General features: G+C 38.0%; 1 protein-coding gene across 1 annotated transcript in view; it reads left to right on the top strand.

Moving 5' to 3' along the window:
- Positions 1-17,807, top strand: part of RANBP17 (RAN binding protein 17) — a 324,733-nt gene that overhangs the window by 285,038 nt on the left and 21,888 nt on the right. The window contains exons 24-25 of the mRNA XM_034655658.1: positions 374-512; positions 11,157-11,323. Coding sequence (XP_034511549.1) covers positions 374-512; positions 11,157-11,323 — 306 coding nt within the window. The remainder of the gene's footprint in view (positions 1-373; positions 513-11,156; positions 11,324-17,807) is intronic.

Raw genomic sequence — 17,807 nt, 5'->3', positions numbered from 1 at the left:
AAAAAAAAAAGGCTGCCTAGCCACTATTAAGTACTGTTCAGTGTTACAATATCCCCATCCAGAAAAATAATTCAGTCTTCCAAATTCCATACTACAGAGATTTTATTTGCATGTAAGTGTTAGCCATATAAGGTAAAATTGAGATTACTTACCGTGCTATAGCTTCAAATTGGGATTCCTAGAGATCAAGAAAATCCTATTAGAACCCTTTTAAATACTGAATCATGATGTCATTTGTTCCATGTATTTATTTTATATATTTATGTTTAGGAAGTTTACAATTTCCAATATTATATAAATGGCAGTTGCCACTAGAACTTAACATGTCTTTTGCTTCCCTGTGGCTTGACACCTAGTTCTCTCTGTGTTGTAGCAATATCGGAAACTGAGCCAGTCCTACTATCCACTCCTGGAATGTCTTACCCAGGACCACATGAGCTTCATCACCAACTTAGAGCCTCCTGTACTCCTATATGTTCTCACATCTATCTCAGAGGGACTCACTACTCTTGGTAAGTATCACAGAGAACATATTTCCAGAGGAAAAACTTGATTGTGGTCTCTTAATGTATGTGCTTAATGAGACGATCATCCTACAAAGGGGAAAAGATCGTATATCCAAACTGAAAGATTATTTTATAATTATTACTTGCAAGTGAGAGAATGCCCTTTTTTCATATTCTGATGTACAGCTTATTTCTTAGCTTAATTAAGGTATAATTTAAATGCAATAAAACCCATTGATTTTAAGTGAGCAGTTCAGTGACTACTGATAGATGTATGTACACAGTCATAAACTATCACAACCGAGATATGGACCATTTTCTTCACCACAAAAAGCTCCCTCATGCCCCTTTCTGATCAATCCCTTCTTCCTGGCCCCAGCCCCTAAGAACCACTGTCTACTTTCTTTCACTATAGTTTTCCTTTTCTAGAATTTTGTCTAAGTTGAAACATATGATATATAGACATTTGTGTCTGCCTTCTCTGATTTAGCATAATGCCTTTTAGATTCATCCATGTTGTTTTGCAAATCAGTTTATTCCTTCCTGTTGCTGAGTATGATCCCATTGTATGGATTATCACAATTTATATATTCACCAACTGATGGCTGTTTGGGTTGTTTCCATTATTTGGTTATTTTGTACAATGCTACTATGAACATTCATGCACAAGTCTTTCTGTGGACAAATACAATTTCTCTGGGGTAACTGCCTAGGAATGGGATTTCTGAGTTGTATGCTAAGTGTATTTTTAACATTATTAAAAAAATTTTTTTATAATTTTTAATATTATAAAAAAAAACTGCAACACTGTTCCCCAGCAATTTTGATCTCCCCAGCAATGTAGGAGGGTTCCAGTTTCCCTGTATCCTCCCTACACTTGCTATTATCAGTCTTTTTAATCTTAGCCATCTTAGTGGGTGTGAAGAAGAATCTCGTTTTTAAAATTTATTTCACTGCTGAATAATGATTTGAACATCTTCTCATGCTTGCGCACCATTTGTGTATCTTTTCGGTGAAGTATTTGTTCAAATCTTTAACCCATTTTTTTAACTGGGTTGTTTATCTTTTAAGTATTTGTTATGTATTCTGGATACAAATCCTTTATCAAATGTGTGTTTTGTGAATATTTTTTCAGTCTTGGCTTGTCTTTTTATTTTCTTAGCAGTACCCCCATATTACAAGAGCAAAGTTTTTAATTTTGAGGAAGTCTAATTTATTTATTTTTTTCTCTTATAGTTCATGTCTTTTGGGTCCTATCCTAAGAAATCTTTGCTTAACTAACCAAGGCCAAAAAGGTTGTTCTGTGTTTTCTTCCATAAGTTTTATAGTTTCTTATCTTATGCTTAGGTCTATGATCCATTTCAATTAAACGTTTTGTATATAGTATTATATATGAGATAAAAGCTGTTTTTTAACATACAGTTATTCAATTGTTCTAGCACCTTTTGTTGAAGAACATCTTTTCTCTTTTGAATTACTTTGTGCCAATTCGGTTCTGCTGATTTTTAATTTTTGTCCTAACCTTTTGTCCTTAACCTTAAGTCTTAAAATCCGATAGCATAGCCCTCTAATTTTGTTTTCTTTTTTAAAAATTGTCTTGACTATTCTGTGTTCTTTGTTTTTTTTATATAAGTTTTAGAGTCAATTTGTCAGTTTCTTGTTAGAAAAAAATGAATAAGGGAATTTTGGTGGGGATTGCATTGAATCTCTAGCCCAATTTGGGGAGAATTGACATATTAGCAATACTGAGTGTTCAATTCCTGAAAATTACATATCTGTCCATTTATTTAGATCTTCCTTTATTTTTCTCAACAGCATTTTTGTAGCTTTGATTGTATGACTTTTTGTACATATTTTGTTATATTTATAACTAAGTATTTTACATTTTTATGCTATTGTTCATGGTACTAAATTTTAATTTCCTTTTGTTCTTGGCTACCATGTTGAATTGCAGTTGATTTTTTTGTATGTTGACCTTGTATCCTGCAGCCTTACTAAACTTACCTATTAATTCTGGTGGTTTCTGTAGATGTCTTAAGATTTTCTACATAGTTGTGTCTACAAATAAAGACAGTTTATCTCTTCCTTTCCAATCTGTATGGCTTTTTTTCTTGCCTTATCACACTGGCCAGGACCTACATGTAGTACAATGTTGAATAGAAGTAATGATAGCAAACATTTTTTCCTTGTCTCCAAGGAAATGTCTCCATTCATTCTTTCACTATTCAGTATAATGTTAGCTGTAGGTTTTTATAGATGCTGTCTATCTTGTTGAGAAGTTTCCCTTCCATTGTGGTTTTCTGAGAGTGTTATCAGGGATGAATATTGAATTTTATCAAATTATTTTTCTGCATCCTCTGAGATGATCATGTGGCTTTTCTTTTTAGTTCTGTTTATACATTACATCATGTTGAGCATCACATTGGTGGATATTTGTTAAACCAACCTTGCATTCCACACTAGGTTACAACATATTACCCTTCTTATATATTACTGAATTCAGCTTTCTAAAATTTTGACACAGGTTTTTACATCTATGTTCATGACAGATGTTGGTGTGTTCTGTAGTTTTTCTATAGTTCGTCTTCCATATCTTTTATTCTTTATCTATTCTTCTATATCTTTGCCCTGTTTCAGTATCAGTGTAATGCCCTCATAAAATGACTAGGGAATTGTTCTCTCCTCTCCTGTTTTCTTAAAAAGTTTGTGTAGAATTGTTATTAGTTCTTACTTCAATGTTTGATAGAACTCCCCAGTGAAGCCATTAGGTCTAGATTTTTTTTAGTAGGTTTTTAACTACAAATTAAATGTTTCTAATAGATATAGGGCTATTCCAATTATTTCTTAGATCTGGGGTAGCATTTGGTAGTTTGTGTCTTTAAAGGAATTTCTCCTTTTCTTCTGAAGTTCATCTGACACTGACATAAAATTATTCATAATGTCCCATTGTTCTACAGTTTGATTTCTGTAAGGTCTCTGGTGATGTTACCTCTTTCATCCCTGAAATTGGCAATTTGTGTCTTCTCTCTTTTTTTTCTTGATCATTCTGGCTATGGATTTATCAGTTTTATTGCAGAGAACTAGCTTTCAGTTCTCATTGATTTCTCTGTTATTTTTCTTTTATTTCATTGATTGCATTTATGGCTTTTATTATTTCCTTCCCTCAGTTTACTTTGCTTTTCCTTTTCTAATATTCAGGTAGAAACTTAGATCACTGATTTTATACTTTCCTTTTTCTAATATACATTTAATGCTTTCATCTAAGCACAGCTAGAGCTATTCCTCACAAAATTTTTATGTATTTGGGGGTCTTTCTGTTTAGTTTAAAAATATTTTCTAACTGTCCTGCTGATTTCTTCTTTGATCAATGGATTGTTACTGAGAGGCACAGTGTTTAATTTCTGTATATCCAGAGGTGTTCCTGATTCCTGTTATTGATTCTAGTTTAATTCCATTATTCCATTGAGGATATACTTAATGATTGTTACAATCTTTATATTTATTGCATCCTTTTTATGGTTCAAAATACCGTGAATGTTCCATGGGCACTTGAAATGAATGTGCATTCCATTGTTGTTGTGAAGAATGTTCTGTATGTCTCATTGATAATGTTCAGATTTTCTACATTCTTACTAGTTGTTTGTTTGTTTTCTCCTTATTCTATGAATTACCAAGAGACAAGTGCTGAAGTCTAACTATAATTATAGATTTTTCCATTTCTCCTTTGAGTTCTATCTTCAGTATAAAGTATTTTAAAGCTCTGTTATTAGGTATGTAAATACTTAGGATTGTTCTATCCCTTTGATGAATTTTCCCCTTTATCATGAAGTGACCCTCTTTATCTCTGGTTATAATCTTTTTTCTGAAATCTATTTTGTCTAGTATTACTGGCTTCTCCAGCTTTCTTTTGATTAGTGTTGCCTGTTTTTCCATCATTTCATTTTTAATCTTCCTGTGTCTTTATATTTAAAGTGGGTTTCTTGTAGAGAGCAGCTATTTTCTATTGATATTGTAACAATTTTTACAAACTTGGTGGCTTAAACCAATGTAAATTTATTATCTTATAGCTATTTGGATTTTTTTATAGATTTGATTTATTTATTAGAGAGAGGGGGGTGGGGGAGGGGCAGAGGGAAAGAATCTCAAGCAGACTCTGTGCTGAGCATAGAACCGATGCAGGGCTCGATCTCACATCCCTGAGATCATGACCTGAGCCAAAATCGAGAGTGGGACACCCAAACAACTGAGCCACTCCATCTTTAGTTCTTTAGGTCATAAATCTGACATGGGTCTCACTGGGCTAAAGTTGAAGGTATCAGCAGAGCTGTGTTCCTTTCTAGGACAAATTCCATTTCCTTGCCTTTTCCAGTTTCTAGAGACTACCTAAATTCCTTAGGTCATGGCCCCCAACAAGATTGCGTCTATAACCATTCTTCCATAGATACATCTCCCTCTGATTCTGACTTCTGCTGCTTCTCTCTTTCACTTTCAAGGGCACTTGGGATTACATTGGGCCTACCCAGACAATTCAGGATAATCTCCCTATTTTTCACTCAACTAATTAGCAGTCGTATTCCATCCGCAATCTTATTTATTCTTTGCCATGTAATCTAACATATTCACTGGTTCTGGGAATTAGCACATGGACATAGGACATATTTGCCTAACATGCAATGTATAGTTGGGTCATATTTTTATATCAAATCTGATTATCTCTGCCTTCTCATTAGTGTTTCAACCATTTACATTTAATGTAGCTACCAGTGTATTTGAGTTTAAATAATATTGCTATTTGTTTTCTTTTTATTTGACTGAGCTTTGTTTCTTTTTTTCCTTTTTCCATTTTCCTGCCTTCTTTTGGTTTGGATTAATTAAATGCTTTTTATGAATCCATTTAAATCCTGTATGAGTTTATTAGCCAGACTTCTTTATTTTTAGTGGCACTCTAGGGTTTATAATCTACACCTTCAAATAATATCATCACAGTTTGCCTTCAGATAGTCACAGTCTACCTTTTTCCCTCTATCTCCATTCCTTCTGGAACTCCAGCTACACGTGTATTATATATCTCTGTTATTATTCAAAGACTGGATAGAAAGGACTCCTTTACAGATCTCCAGAATTCTCTCTTTGTATGGCTCCCAGTCTCTGAAACTCTGTCCCATGAGTTCTACCTGCCTCAGCCTCCCTAAGTTCAAACCGTTTCTCTTCAACTCAGCGAGACTACTTGGCTTTGTTTGGGTTCCCCCTTCCAGGCTGTAGCCTAGAAACTCCTTGGCGGGGGGGGCAATAAGCTCCAGTGACTGTGTAGGTGTAACCTCATTTGTTTCCCTCTTCTCTGGTTTAATAGCCTGATCCTGCATGCTGTGCAATAATTGAAAAATGTTGTTTCATATTTTTGTCGGTTTTCTAGTTATTTATGGCAGAAGGAAAAATTCTCATAGCAGTTAATCCTTCATGGACAGAAACTGAAGCCTTGTCTTTTCTTATTACAGTTTGGCTTGACATACTTTTATCTCACATCATGGTAATACTTGAAGATTTTGAATTAGTTGCAGGTAGCTATATTGTCTCAAAGTGTGGTCTTGGGCCTGGAATCTGCATTTTCACAAGGCTCTCAAGGGAGTCTTGATGGGGTGGCATTATGGAGGGAATATTGAATAAGTCCCAGTGCTACCACTTATTAAGTGTATGATTGTGGGCAAGTACTCTGTGCCTGATGCTTTTATAGGTGTGTTCAAGATGTGTACTTCGCCTTTGTCATTCTCAGAACCACTGTGCATACCAAAACTGGTTACATACCCTAATAGTGCTGTTTGTCCTTATTTCCTACTTGATTGCAAGCTTCCGAAGGACAGAACAGTGTCTTGAGGTACCACTTTATTCCCAATGCCTAGCGTATAGTAAGTGCTCAATAAATACTTATTGATTAAATTAATTAGGTAATATTATTTTCATTATACAGATGAGTAAGCTGTGGCTCAGGGAGGTGAAACAACTTACACAAGGTCACACAACTAATACAAGCCTGATCTAGGAGTCTTTCTAATTCTAAAACCCATTCTCCTTCACCTCACTACCCTGCTGGATCTGTCTGTCTAATATAGGTCACAGTCTGGCAGGTGAATCATGCCCTGTGTCTTCAAGAAAAAGGACTGTTGAAAGTAACCACTTGGGTTTCTCCTTTTCCAACAATAATAGATCTGTAAAGAGGCATTAATAGTTATTGTTACAAGCAGGGTTTGGGTTACAAGCAGGTCTCAGTTCTGCTTTAGCTTCTGGAAAAAATGAGAGAGGGAGGCACAAAAAATTCGATCAGTGATGGAGTAGTAACACACCTAATATGCTTAACATGATATTTTTAAAAATTTGGTAATAATCATTCATCAGCATTTTTAGTTTCAGGCCAGCTATAATATGGGGAAAGAGAAAGGTGAAAGAGAAAAGAGATTGTATTTTCTGTCTTTTTAAGTATCCAGCCACCATCACCCACCCCAACCATACTCTTACATACCGAGACCAAGTGCAGGACTTACAAAAAGCTGCTCTTAATAATGACTCTCAAGTCATTCATTCAGTAAGTATCAATTGTGTACATACTAGGTACTTGGCCGTACTAAAGGGAACAAGACAGATGAGGTCCCTACTTATGTGAAGCTTAGCTTCTAGAGGGAGAAGATAAATAAATAAGTGAACACACACAAGAATATGTCAAGTCATGACAAGTGCTAAATAAAGATTTAAAATGGGATAATGACTGGAGAATGATTAAATGTGGCTTCTCTAGAAGAAGTGATCAGGGAAGGCCTCTGCAGTTTAGCCGGGGCAGGGATGGGCATGCATTCCAAGAAGAGAAGGATGGCAGAAAAGGCAAAAACAAGGGATGATGAAGGTAAATGAAAAGTTGAACCAACTGGAAACCACCAGACCTTTCCTCATCAAGTCCACTACTAATAAAATGTTCATTATTAATAGAGTATGTTGTTATTTTGAACACACTCTTGAATTGGAGGAAGTGGTATGAATGTAACATGGGAGCAAAACATTCAGGAAACATTTCGAAACTTAGAGACCTTGTACATTAGTTTTTGCCACCAAAAACATGCTAAAGATAGAAGAAAGCTATGCATTAGTCAAACCAAGTGATGGGCTTGGTGTTTCAGGGATTGAAATAGCCAGGAAAACACATGGAAAGTGTAAAGGGGACAGTACTACTGTGTGTTGGGCCCTATGATAGCCTTTACACTCCTCACCTTATTGATTTCTCATAAGGCCTTGCGAAGTAGGTGGTATTAAGCACATTTTACAGAGATGCAAATCGAAGCTCCATAAAGTCAAAACATCTAGGAAATATAGATTCCAACTTAGACCCACCTATTTCCAAAACTACTGCACCACCCACACAGGCCTTTTGTTTCTGAAATTGCCTTTCACACCATATTTTTCCAGGGTTTCCATCCTCTCTTCTGCCATGGTGAGAAATTTTGAGCCGAAGCCAAATTTTAGCTCAGCCCCATTATCATCCTCCCGACTCAGTGAAGCAACTCTTTCCTATACAGTTAATTTTCCAGAACAGCGTTCTGTGATGGGTCTTAGTGAACAGGAGGGCTATTGATGATGCATGTGCTTCCGTGGAGACTAGTTGCAGGAGAAAAGGAACATTTGGTTGTTTTTAGTGCCAAACAGCAAGTTGCTGGAAAGGACGAAGTGCCTATTAGGCTTAAAAATTGTATCTACAATCATCTAAATCACAGATGAATCCTTCTTAAAAGATTCTGAATACTGAGAACTAGGACAAAATATGAAAATTCATGACTTCTGCTCATCGTTTTATGTCAGGAGAGTTTCATGATTTGAATTTCAAATAATAGCTTGAGCTGCAAATAAAGAAAACCAATAATAACACACAGTCCTCAGCACTATTCATTCTGTTTTTGATCAAATGGCCCTTGATCCTAATGATTCCACACCTTTCAATCTACCCTAAACCAACATTTATCCGTTTCAAAGTCCCCAGCCATAAATCAGCAGTAATGGAAGCTCTTCTTCTTGCTTTTATTGCAAGGATATATGCTCCAACCTTCATGTCTAAAGTGTTTACCTGGCTTTTTCATAGCTGACTCAGTAGATTGGAACCTTTTAATGCAACCTGCATGGCATGTGGTCACCAAATCTATGTGAAGTCTTTATAATTTTTGTGTGATTGATAGCATATTGCTCTTCACTGGTGAGGGAAACGGTGTCTATTTCCTGCTTGCTTCCTTTTGTAGATACTAAGTTACTTAATCCATTTACTTTTGTGATTGGGATTTCAGAGGAGAAACGTAAAGGAAAAGAGAAAAGCAACGAAGCTCAACAAGTCTGTGCCTGACTTGTAGGCCTAGATGTTTTCCACTGCATTATATTACCTCCTGGAATTATAAAACCAGAGCTCCCTTTCCTGCAAAGTAACCCAGTTGGGGGCAGGGGAGATAATCAATCAATCAAACACCATGGTTTTAGGAGAAAAAGAGCTCCTTTCTTCAAAGGAAAACATAGCAGTACAGTTTACTTGCGTATAGAGCTTCCATTGCTCCACAGTTCCCCAAACTATCGTCCGTGGCCATCTTTTAGACCTTCAGACAACCCCTCCTGATCCTGCATCAGCTACCATCATCCTCAAGTTTAAATGCATTCATCTATCTGTATTTCAGAACTTTCCCCCAGACCTACCTCTTTCTATTTATTATGCCATTTCTCTCCAAAACAATGTATTTGAAAGAGTTTTTAAAGTATGGTGTTATGTCAGTTCTAGGTATTATTACTGAACACAACTCAAGACCTGTAAAAACCTTCCTCCGATTAGCTTTGCCTACCCATTCTTTAATTCAGCTAAGAGGGCACCTCTAATCTAGGAAAGGCACACGTGTCTCAGAAGCTCAGAGATTAGTAAGAGTAGGAGACAAATGACTGCCTTAGGGAGTGTATAATCTCCTGGTTCCCAGCCCTGCTCTCCCAGTTCACTTTCCTCATCTGCATCTACCATTTTCGCCATTTTTTTAATGTTTTTAATTGTTTCTCCTGTCATTTCGGTTACTAATCATAAACTCCTCAGGATCGTGTCCATGTGTTACCTTTAGCCAAAAAATCTGGGTAGTGTCATGCTATGAATCAAAACCATTTACTTTGGATAAGCTACTTACCTCTCAGCTTCATTTTTCTCATTTGAAAAATGCAAATAATCACACCTACTATATACATAGTGGTTGTTAGAAGTAAGCGAATAATAATTTTAATGTACAAAATAGATAGTTAATAAATGGTTCCTGTATCATGTCACTCACTTGCTTTAAAAGAAGTCTTTAACAACACCTCTGTTGTCTTTCAAACTAAATGTAATGTCTCAGCCCACTATTGGATGCCCTCCAGGAAGACCCCAACCTACTTTGTCAGCCTTCTCTCTTACGACTCCCTATACATTCTTTCTCACTCAAAACGCAAGTCCTACTCCTGAATACACTCTCCTCTTTCCATCATGAGGGCAGACCAGTAGTAGCATCATCTTGTGAGCCCCTCGTGTTTTAAGAAAGTGTTTGGTGCTTGCATATATTTTTGCTTAATACCTAGTTTTGTTTAGTATTTACTTGATTTTAGCAGTTAAGAACATAAATCTAGAATCCAGCTCCTTGTTTATTTTCATACAGTGGCTCCGCAGTCATCTAGCCATGTGGCATTGGACACGTCATTTAATCCCCCACTATTCTTGCCTGTGAATGGAAATAATAAAGTAACTTCTACAGTGAGGATAATAATATAACTATTATTGTGAGGATGCAAAGTAGTAATTCATGTAACTAACACAGTAAGCTCTCATTAAATATCAGCTGTTTTTATTATGAGAATGTCTAGCTGTTTTCTTCTCATTCAAGTCTGCAAGATATTTTACAAACAATGAGAAAGGTTAAGTGATTCTTTCAAAGTAACAACCTCTCAAGTAATTGGAAAAGATGAGATTTGAAACCAGAGCTGTCTGACTCCAGAATTCCTACCTTCCCGCCACCCTAACTGCATTGTGCTAATCACTCTACCTGAAAAATGTCCTTCCTTATATCTAACTAAACTAACTTTCCCAGGCCCATCTCAGGTTCTGTCTCCTTCAAAAAAGTCTCTTTGATCCCCATGCACATGTGATGTCTTCCTCAAAATCCTCACAGCAGTGTGTCATTCGTTTGTACGCAGCACTGTGCTCCAGTGACTCACGTACTACGTCATGAGATCTCGGACACCAGGGTAGGGGTTGCCCCTGAAAAAGAGCACTTTGCTGCAAGTCTACACCCTGTTTCATCTGAAGCGGAAGAGCACTTTACACCAAAGAGAGATTTCATACAGTTGCTTGAGTTGAACAGAGGGTCCTTAGGGTCACAAATGGAAAATTCTGTCCCATTCAATCCAGAAATTATTTACTTACTAACACGTCTTTATACCAGGTCCTGTAGTAGACACTGGGTTTAAAGAGATGAACAAGGCAAAATCCCCGCCCTCGAGGAATTTATAGTTTGATAAAAGTGCTTTGAAACCAGAGAGTGATTTTTTTAATTGGAGGCATTATAATTAATCAGATGAAAAAACACTTCAGTAATGCGAAGGAATTCTCATTTATTGTTCGTACAGATACAGTTGTCTCCTCCAGCTGCTGTACCAGTTTAGACTACATCGTCACCTACCTCTTCAAGCACATAGCAAAAGAGGGCAAGAAGCCACTTCGATGCAGAGAGGCTACCCAGGCCGGTCAGAGACTATTACATTTTATGCAGCAAAATCCAGATGTCCTACAGCAGGTAACTGGTGGTCGGTCACCTGGCTTAAGAAACAGAGTTTCCCAAAAGCCATCCTAGACCCTGAATCTCTTAGAGCAAATGGTCTGGTCAAGATTCTTTACCAGTTATTCTCTAGGAGTATTTTCCCTGAAGATAGGGTAGCACCCTAGCCCCAGGACTACTCACCCTCAAGATATCTCTAAGTCATTTGTCTTACTCCAGTGAAGCTAGAATTCAAAAAAGGATAGCTCTTCCAGAGGCCTGAGAGAAATAAAAGGCAAAGCCGGAACTAGAAACAGTCAAGCTCTGGTTTCTTTCCTGGAGCCTCTAATAATGGCTTCTGAAGTTCGCCTTGTGAGTACTCTGGTATGTCGGGAAACTGCCATTTGCCAAGCTCCTAGTTGGTGCCAGACAGCTTGCTGGGAACTTTCTGTTCATCGTACCACAATTAGTGTTCTTCCCATTTAAGATAAGAAATCAAGGTTCAGGTAGATCATATTCCCCAAGGCATTTAAGTAATAAATAAAGCCACAACTTCTTTATTTTCAAATGTGTTTTCCGACTGGCTAATATGAGTTAGGTCCAAGTTTAATACTGTTTTTTAAAAACTCACTTCTGCAAATCACAATAACAGCATGCATAAAAATAAATAACACATGCCAGAAATATTTCAAAGAGGATAATACTTACATTTTTCTATGGAGATACCATCACTATAATATTTTCCAGTTCCACTAACTTTGGAAACTTTATACTGCTTCCAGTTGTTTTATTTTGCCAAATTATCTTCATAATAGTTTGTGGTTTACAAATGTAAACACTTTAACAAGGTTATTAGCCAAAAACCAAGGCTCCTGTCACCAGCAGAAAGTATCTCTCTGAGCAAAGAAAGGATGAATGTAGAATGAGCCAGCCATGGGTGAGGTTTTCTTCCTGGCTATCAATTTTTACAAATATTCAAATTGAATTACACATATATTATTTATATATATAGTTTCATTTATTTTAATATATAATAATTATATATAATAATATATAATAATTATATATAATAATATATATTTTATTTAACATAATAATAGACTATAATGTCTAATAATTATATAATATGTATTTTTATATATAATATGTATTATATTAATATATAATTAATATAATATGTATTGTATTAATATGTAATATATTAAAATAATATATATATTTTACATATTTTGGGTGATGTCTCAGTTGGCGTTTTGTTTTCCTGGCAAGGAGGTGTGTAATTAAGATTTTGTGTAACTAGACAAGGTGCTGTCGGCCTACAAGTGTTCGGTATGACCCTGTAAGTGTTACAACGCGTCGGTGATACGGTAAAGAGAAGAGAAAAGTAGCACGTGTACTGAGGGCTTTCTATGCACAAGGTGCAAGAGCCATTGAGACTCATAAGACATAATTTCTCTCCTTAAAAAGTTGCCGTCAGGTGGGACAGAAATAACTGGTTAGTTATTAGGTAACTAACCACTTAGGTGATAATTTGATTAAGATAATGGTGACAGAGATTGACACACAAGGAGAGGACTTTCAGAGAACTCTTCTCATGTACACCCCCACAACAACCCCATTCATCATCCCCATTTTACAGGTGAATAAATTGAGACACAGAGAGCAAGTGGGAAGTGGAATGTGAACCAAGGTTTGTTTGGCTCAAAAGCCCAAAGCCTTACCACTTACATTGTTGATTCTCAAGGGCCTCATTGGTAAAGAGAAGGTCTCAGATTCACCAGGAATGCCATTTCAAACTGTAATTCTGTCGAGATTTGGCTGTACCCCTCCTTCACCCTTGGCCACCTACCCAACTGCAGTAGCCTCTGGTACTGTGTGAGCATGTCGTAGCCCTCAGGTGTTCTCCAAGGAGAAGGTTGAAACCCACAGATTTAGAGCATGTAGCCAGTGGAGAAAATAAATACCCTCGGACTGGCCAGGAATCAGACCTGGCCCCCACCCCACCATGGCAAATGACAAGTCCACCGCCAACTGCCTCCTGCCGGCACTCAGCCTGATCACAATATTGTCCCATAGACTTTGGCGGAAACTATAAAGTCGGTAGAAGATTTTACCAAAATCAATAGGCTGTGAACCTAGATAAATACCATCAGACCGTGCAAAGCAAGTGATGTGGCTGTACAGGAGACAATCAAGTTTGTCTTCACTCAGAATTACCGTGCATTTGTTGGTTTAAGTAATTTCTGTGTGTTAATAATACTTGGTAATCCTTTGCTTTATAGCATATGACTAAGTAGTGATATATCTTTATTAACAGTGGAATACATTCTATTTATTTGGAATGTAGGCTTTCAGATAGCATTTTAAATATTAATGACTGGTCTCTGGTAGTCAGCATAAATATGATTTGCATTAGCACGAGGTTATATCATCTTGAGTGCCTCTGATGTCAACCATCGGGTATAGTAATATCTGACATCATCTCCTTAGGTCACTGACAACTTTGACCTCTATTCTTATGCACAGTTTCTGTCGTCTCAAAAGCTCTTTTGAATTGATTTGAAATTTTGACTCTTCCCTTTATGAGGCAGTAAAATTGATAATTATTCAGATGGGAACTGAGCGCTGAGTGAAAAATCAATTCTACCCGCTCTCTGCTGCGTATAAAATTACTTCTGAATCGGCCGGACTGAACGGATGGCCGGAGTAAAAGCAGCAGGCAGGAGTAGTGGGAGGAATTAGCTGGACAGAGCTAATAGCCTGAAGGGATGGACTTGGAAAAGAGGGAGTGGGCCAGTTGGGGGTTATTATGAGCAAGGATGGGTCCCATTGATCATCTGTTTACATCAGCTTTCCAAGACCTTATAAATCAGCGCTGAAGAGCAGCAGAACTCGAGATTCGGCATCTTACCAGAGGGACTTTGTATTCAATTATTCTCGTTTTCACACTCAGATGAAAAGTGAGCCATTGATTATTCATTGGTTGCCCATTAAATGCTGTTTTTATAGATGATTTGCCTATCACTGAAGGTAATGAACAAGGTGGCTGCTTTATAACTCGAGGTTTCAGTTTTCAAGGCATCTGTGTCGGTTAAGTAATGCCTAACCCTATTAAAAGGAATGGGTTACAAATTGCTTAACAGTGCTGAAAAACTAGACCCTAATGACTAATTGTGCTTGGAGTTTAGAGAGGGTTTGTCAGCTCTTTAAACTAAACTGATGCGGTGATGCTGCAATTATTTACTAGTTTGAACCGTTTTTCCCCCCAGCCTGGATATATATTGCTGGGAGTGTAATTGCATGAAGTGTGTCAGTTCCAAATTGCAAAAGTTTATGTCTTCAAGCTTCCATAGCAAGCAAAGCATGAACCCACATAAAAGGTTTTCCAGCATCCTTGTAGGCCTTTCGATTGGTGTGCAACAGCCTAGGAAGCACATTTTAAGTGCCTCTCACCTGGAAATGTGCTTATTATGACCTGTTCTGTGGCTTGAGATCCTCAGTGTTTTTAAAAATATTCTCCAGATAAGCCATCCTCCAGAATCTGTAAACAAATCTGACTTTGCTACAATTAAACTTAGTCTCTTTGAAGATCCACTGTAATTAAGTGAATCTGTTGCAAATAAGAATTACTGTCTCACCAGCCTTCCTTGGACTTAGCAATTGAGGAAAAGCCAGTTTATGTATATTAAGAATAAATATTCCCCATGTGTCTTTATGCCATTCGAAAGATAAATTAAAATTTTAAGAACAAGCCAATAGTAAGAGTGGTTAGGCGCAGAGCTGTTACAGTAATTTGGAAAATTAAATTTCTGTGTGAATTTTTTTCAGTTTTATCTCTGGTCATGTTAAGCATTTGCCTCTATAAGCCATAGACCAGCATTCATTTAGTTGTATCACAGAATGAAAGATTTGCCCAAATTAGGTAAATGGGGGAGTGTGTTTTGTAGAATTAGAGGGGCAGTTCAGAGATGTGACTGATTCTTTTTCCGATTATAAGAATAGGACACCGATGCTGAATGCTTCTCTAAGTCAGAAATGCAGCTGTAAGTAATTGCTCTGGAGAGAGGAGCACCTTCCACAGAAGCAGAACGAGAACTCTGTGGTTGTCAGTATTACCGACTGGATTATGCAGTTAACTTATTAACAATTATTTTTAGCAATTATATTCTCTAACATCTAAATACATTGAAGGGACGAAGAGAACATTTAGGTTTGAATTCATCTCACCCTCGTCTATTTAACTCTTTGGCATAAGTCAGCTATAGTCAAACCCCCCCAAAAGTTCTAATTATGATTTTCTCTCTCTTTCACTCCCTCCTTCCCTTCCTTCCTCCCTCCATCCCCCCCTCCCTCACCCCCAGCCTGGCATTTAACTACAGATTGTGAAGAGCTGTCAGGAGCTATAAGAATCATACTTCAGTAGGGATGTGTGCTGAAAGAACATTCACCCTTTTCCTCAATCAGTCAGTCAATCAATGAAAATTGCTTTTGTAGAATGCTCTTCGTGACATGCATCCCAAAGTGATTACAGCAAGAGGGAGATCATCTGCTCTTTTTTCATTTTTGTGTTTAGATTGAAATGATACTGCTCAACATTTTGACATCCTATACAAGACATCTTTCATACTTAAGATTCCATTCCCTACTACTAAGTAGCAGAAAGTGCAGCCGCATATTTAACTGACGTTGAGATTTTGGCCTAGAGAACCTTAGCAACACTCTCACAGTGGGAGACACTCAAGCACATGAAGTATATTCATGTCTCTTATCGGCTTAAAAAATAATTAGCCAGATTTCCTAATGTTATTACAGGCATTTCTAGCGGACCCTAAATAGAAAGTGTGCCCTCCACGTGACCCATGAGCTCAGTCTGGTTGATTTGCGGCTTTCTTATCAAAATATGGCAGTAGACTGGTACCCAAAACACATACTGAAAGAACATTCACTCATTGTCAGAGGACAACATGGTATAGAGGGTTTAAAGGAAGCCAGGGAGAGGTCATTAGACACCAGAAGTAGAAAGCAGGAACTCATGTTCCAGGACAGAGCTGGTTTTTGCACATGCTGCCCCGATCCTGGTCTTCCTCACAGCGCTCTGTGCGAGGACTCTGTATTTATTTCTAGGAAGAAACGACATTGGCAAAATGTAAGCGCTTACTGCGTGCACACACTAGCTTCAGCTTTTTACGTATGCGTGTAATCTGATTCAGTCATCACATTATGTCTGTGAAATGGTGGTATTATTATGATGTCCACTTTGTAAATATAGAAACTGAGGTGCAAAAAGATGAATAAGTAACTAACTTGCCCAAGGTCACACGTAGTAAGTGGAAAAACGAAAATTCTGGCCTGTTGAACTCCGGAGTTCACATGCTTGACCACAAAGCTATAGTTTGTTGGCGGCTACTAGTCTGAGGTGGGATGTATGTTTTCAGCACTCACACTGAGGCAAGTTGAGCTTCCAGTAAGTCCCACTGGGGCCATCCTTAAGGTAGAATGATTTAGAGCAGTTATCCTATACCCCAACTTTGTGCTGCAGCCGGGACGAAACAGATGGGCAGTGACCCAGAGAGGCGGTGGGCAAGGCAGAGGGAGGTTGCTTTGCCAGCTGGTACAGAGAGCCTTGTGCTTCCCACCGTCACTGAGGCAGAGTGAACAGACCTTCCGCTCCCTTACCCTACACCCACACCCAGTCATTAATTGCCAGACACTGCGAGTATAAAATGGAGTGGGACACATACCCTCAAGAAGGCTGCCGGCGTCTAATAGCGTCACTGTCTCATGATGTGCCTGTGTTCTTTTCCTTTAATGTCTTTGAGGTAGCTCTTGAGGTTTGTTCCAACCTGGTTTTTCTCATTTAGAGGCAATATGGCAGCTGTGAAATGAAGGTGGGGAGGCAACAGGTGCTCTGTATCCATCCCCCATACCCAGTGCATCTCTAGGCCGGTTGTCACTTCTTTCTAGTTGCGAACAGCTTCTCTTCTCTAAAGGAAGCTGCTTCTAGTGGGAACCCTTAGCTCTTAAGGGCTTCTCACATTGGCAAGTCTCAAAGTGATAGCTTGAACACCCCTCTCTCTATCCTTTCCATTCTACAAAGTATCAAAAACTAAGATGCCTTCAGAGCCAAGCAGAAAACTTGAAGCTTAGGAAAGGAAGCCAAGTTGAGTACACATCCCAGTGCTACGGGCACAGCCTCCACACAGGGCCACCTCGTTCTTGCGTTGTAAGAAGGTAAGACCCAGTGTTTGCCAGCTCTATTGAGGTTACCTCCCCCCTCCCCAAAGAGAACCAGAAAGCCAGGTTTTTTGATGTTGGCCACTGACTGAAAATTTAAAACGAAACAAAGAAAGGAGAACACTCTGCAGGCCAGCACTGTATGTCTGGTTACCAGTTTTCCACCAATGTATTATGTAACCCTAGAGGATTTCAGAACTAAGGTCTCCCACAGCAAGATCCCTGATATTTCTCACAGCCACCCCATGTGGCACTGCTGATGTTTTAATAATTTTTGAATCCCACTTTT

The sequence above is a fragment of the Ailuropoda melanoleuca genome, chromosome 3, assembly GCF_002007445.2.
Source record: "Ailuropoda melanoleuca isolate Jingjing chromosome 3, ASM200744v2, whole genome shotgun sequence".
Lineage (NCBI taxonomy): Eukaryota > Metazoa > Chordata > Mammalia > Carnivora > Ursidae > Ailuropoda > Ailuropoda melanoleuca.
Note: the sequence above shows the minus strand (reverse complement) of the source record. Positions and strands in the feature narration are given on the sequence as shown.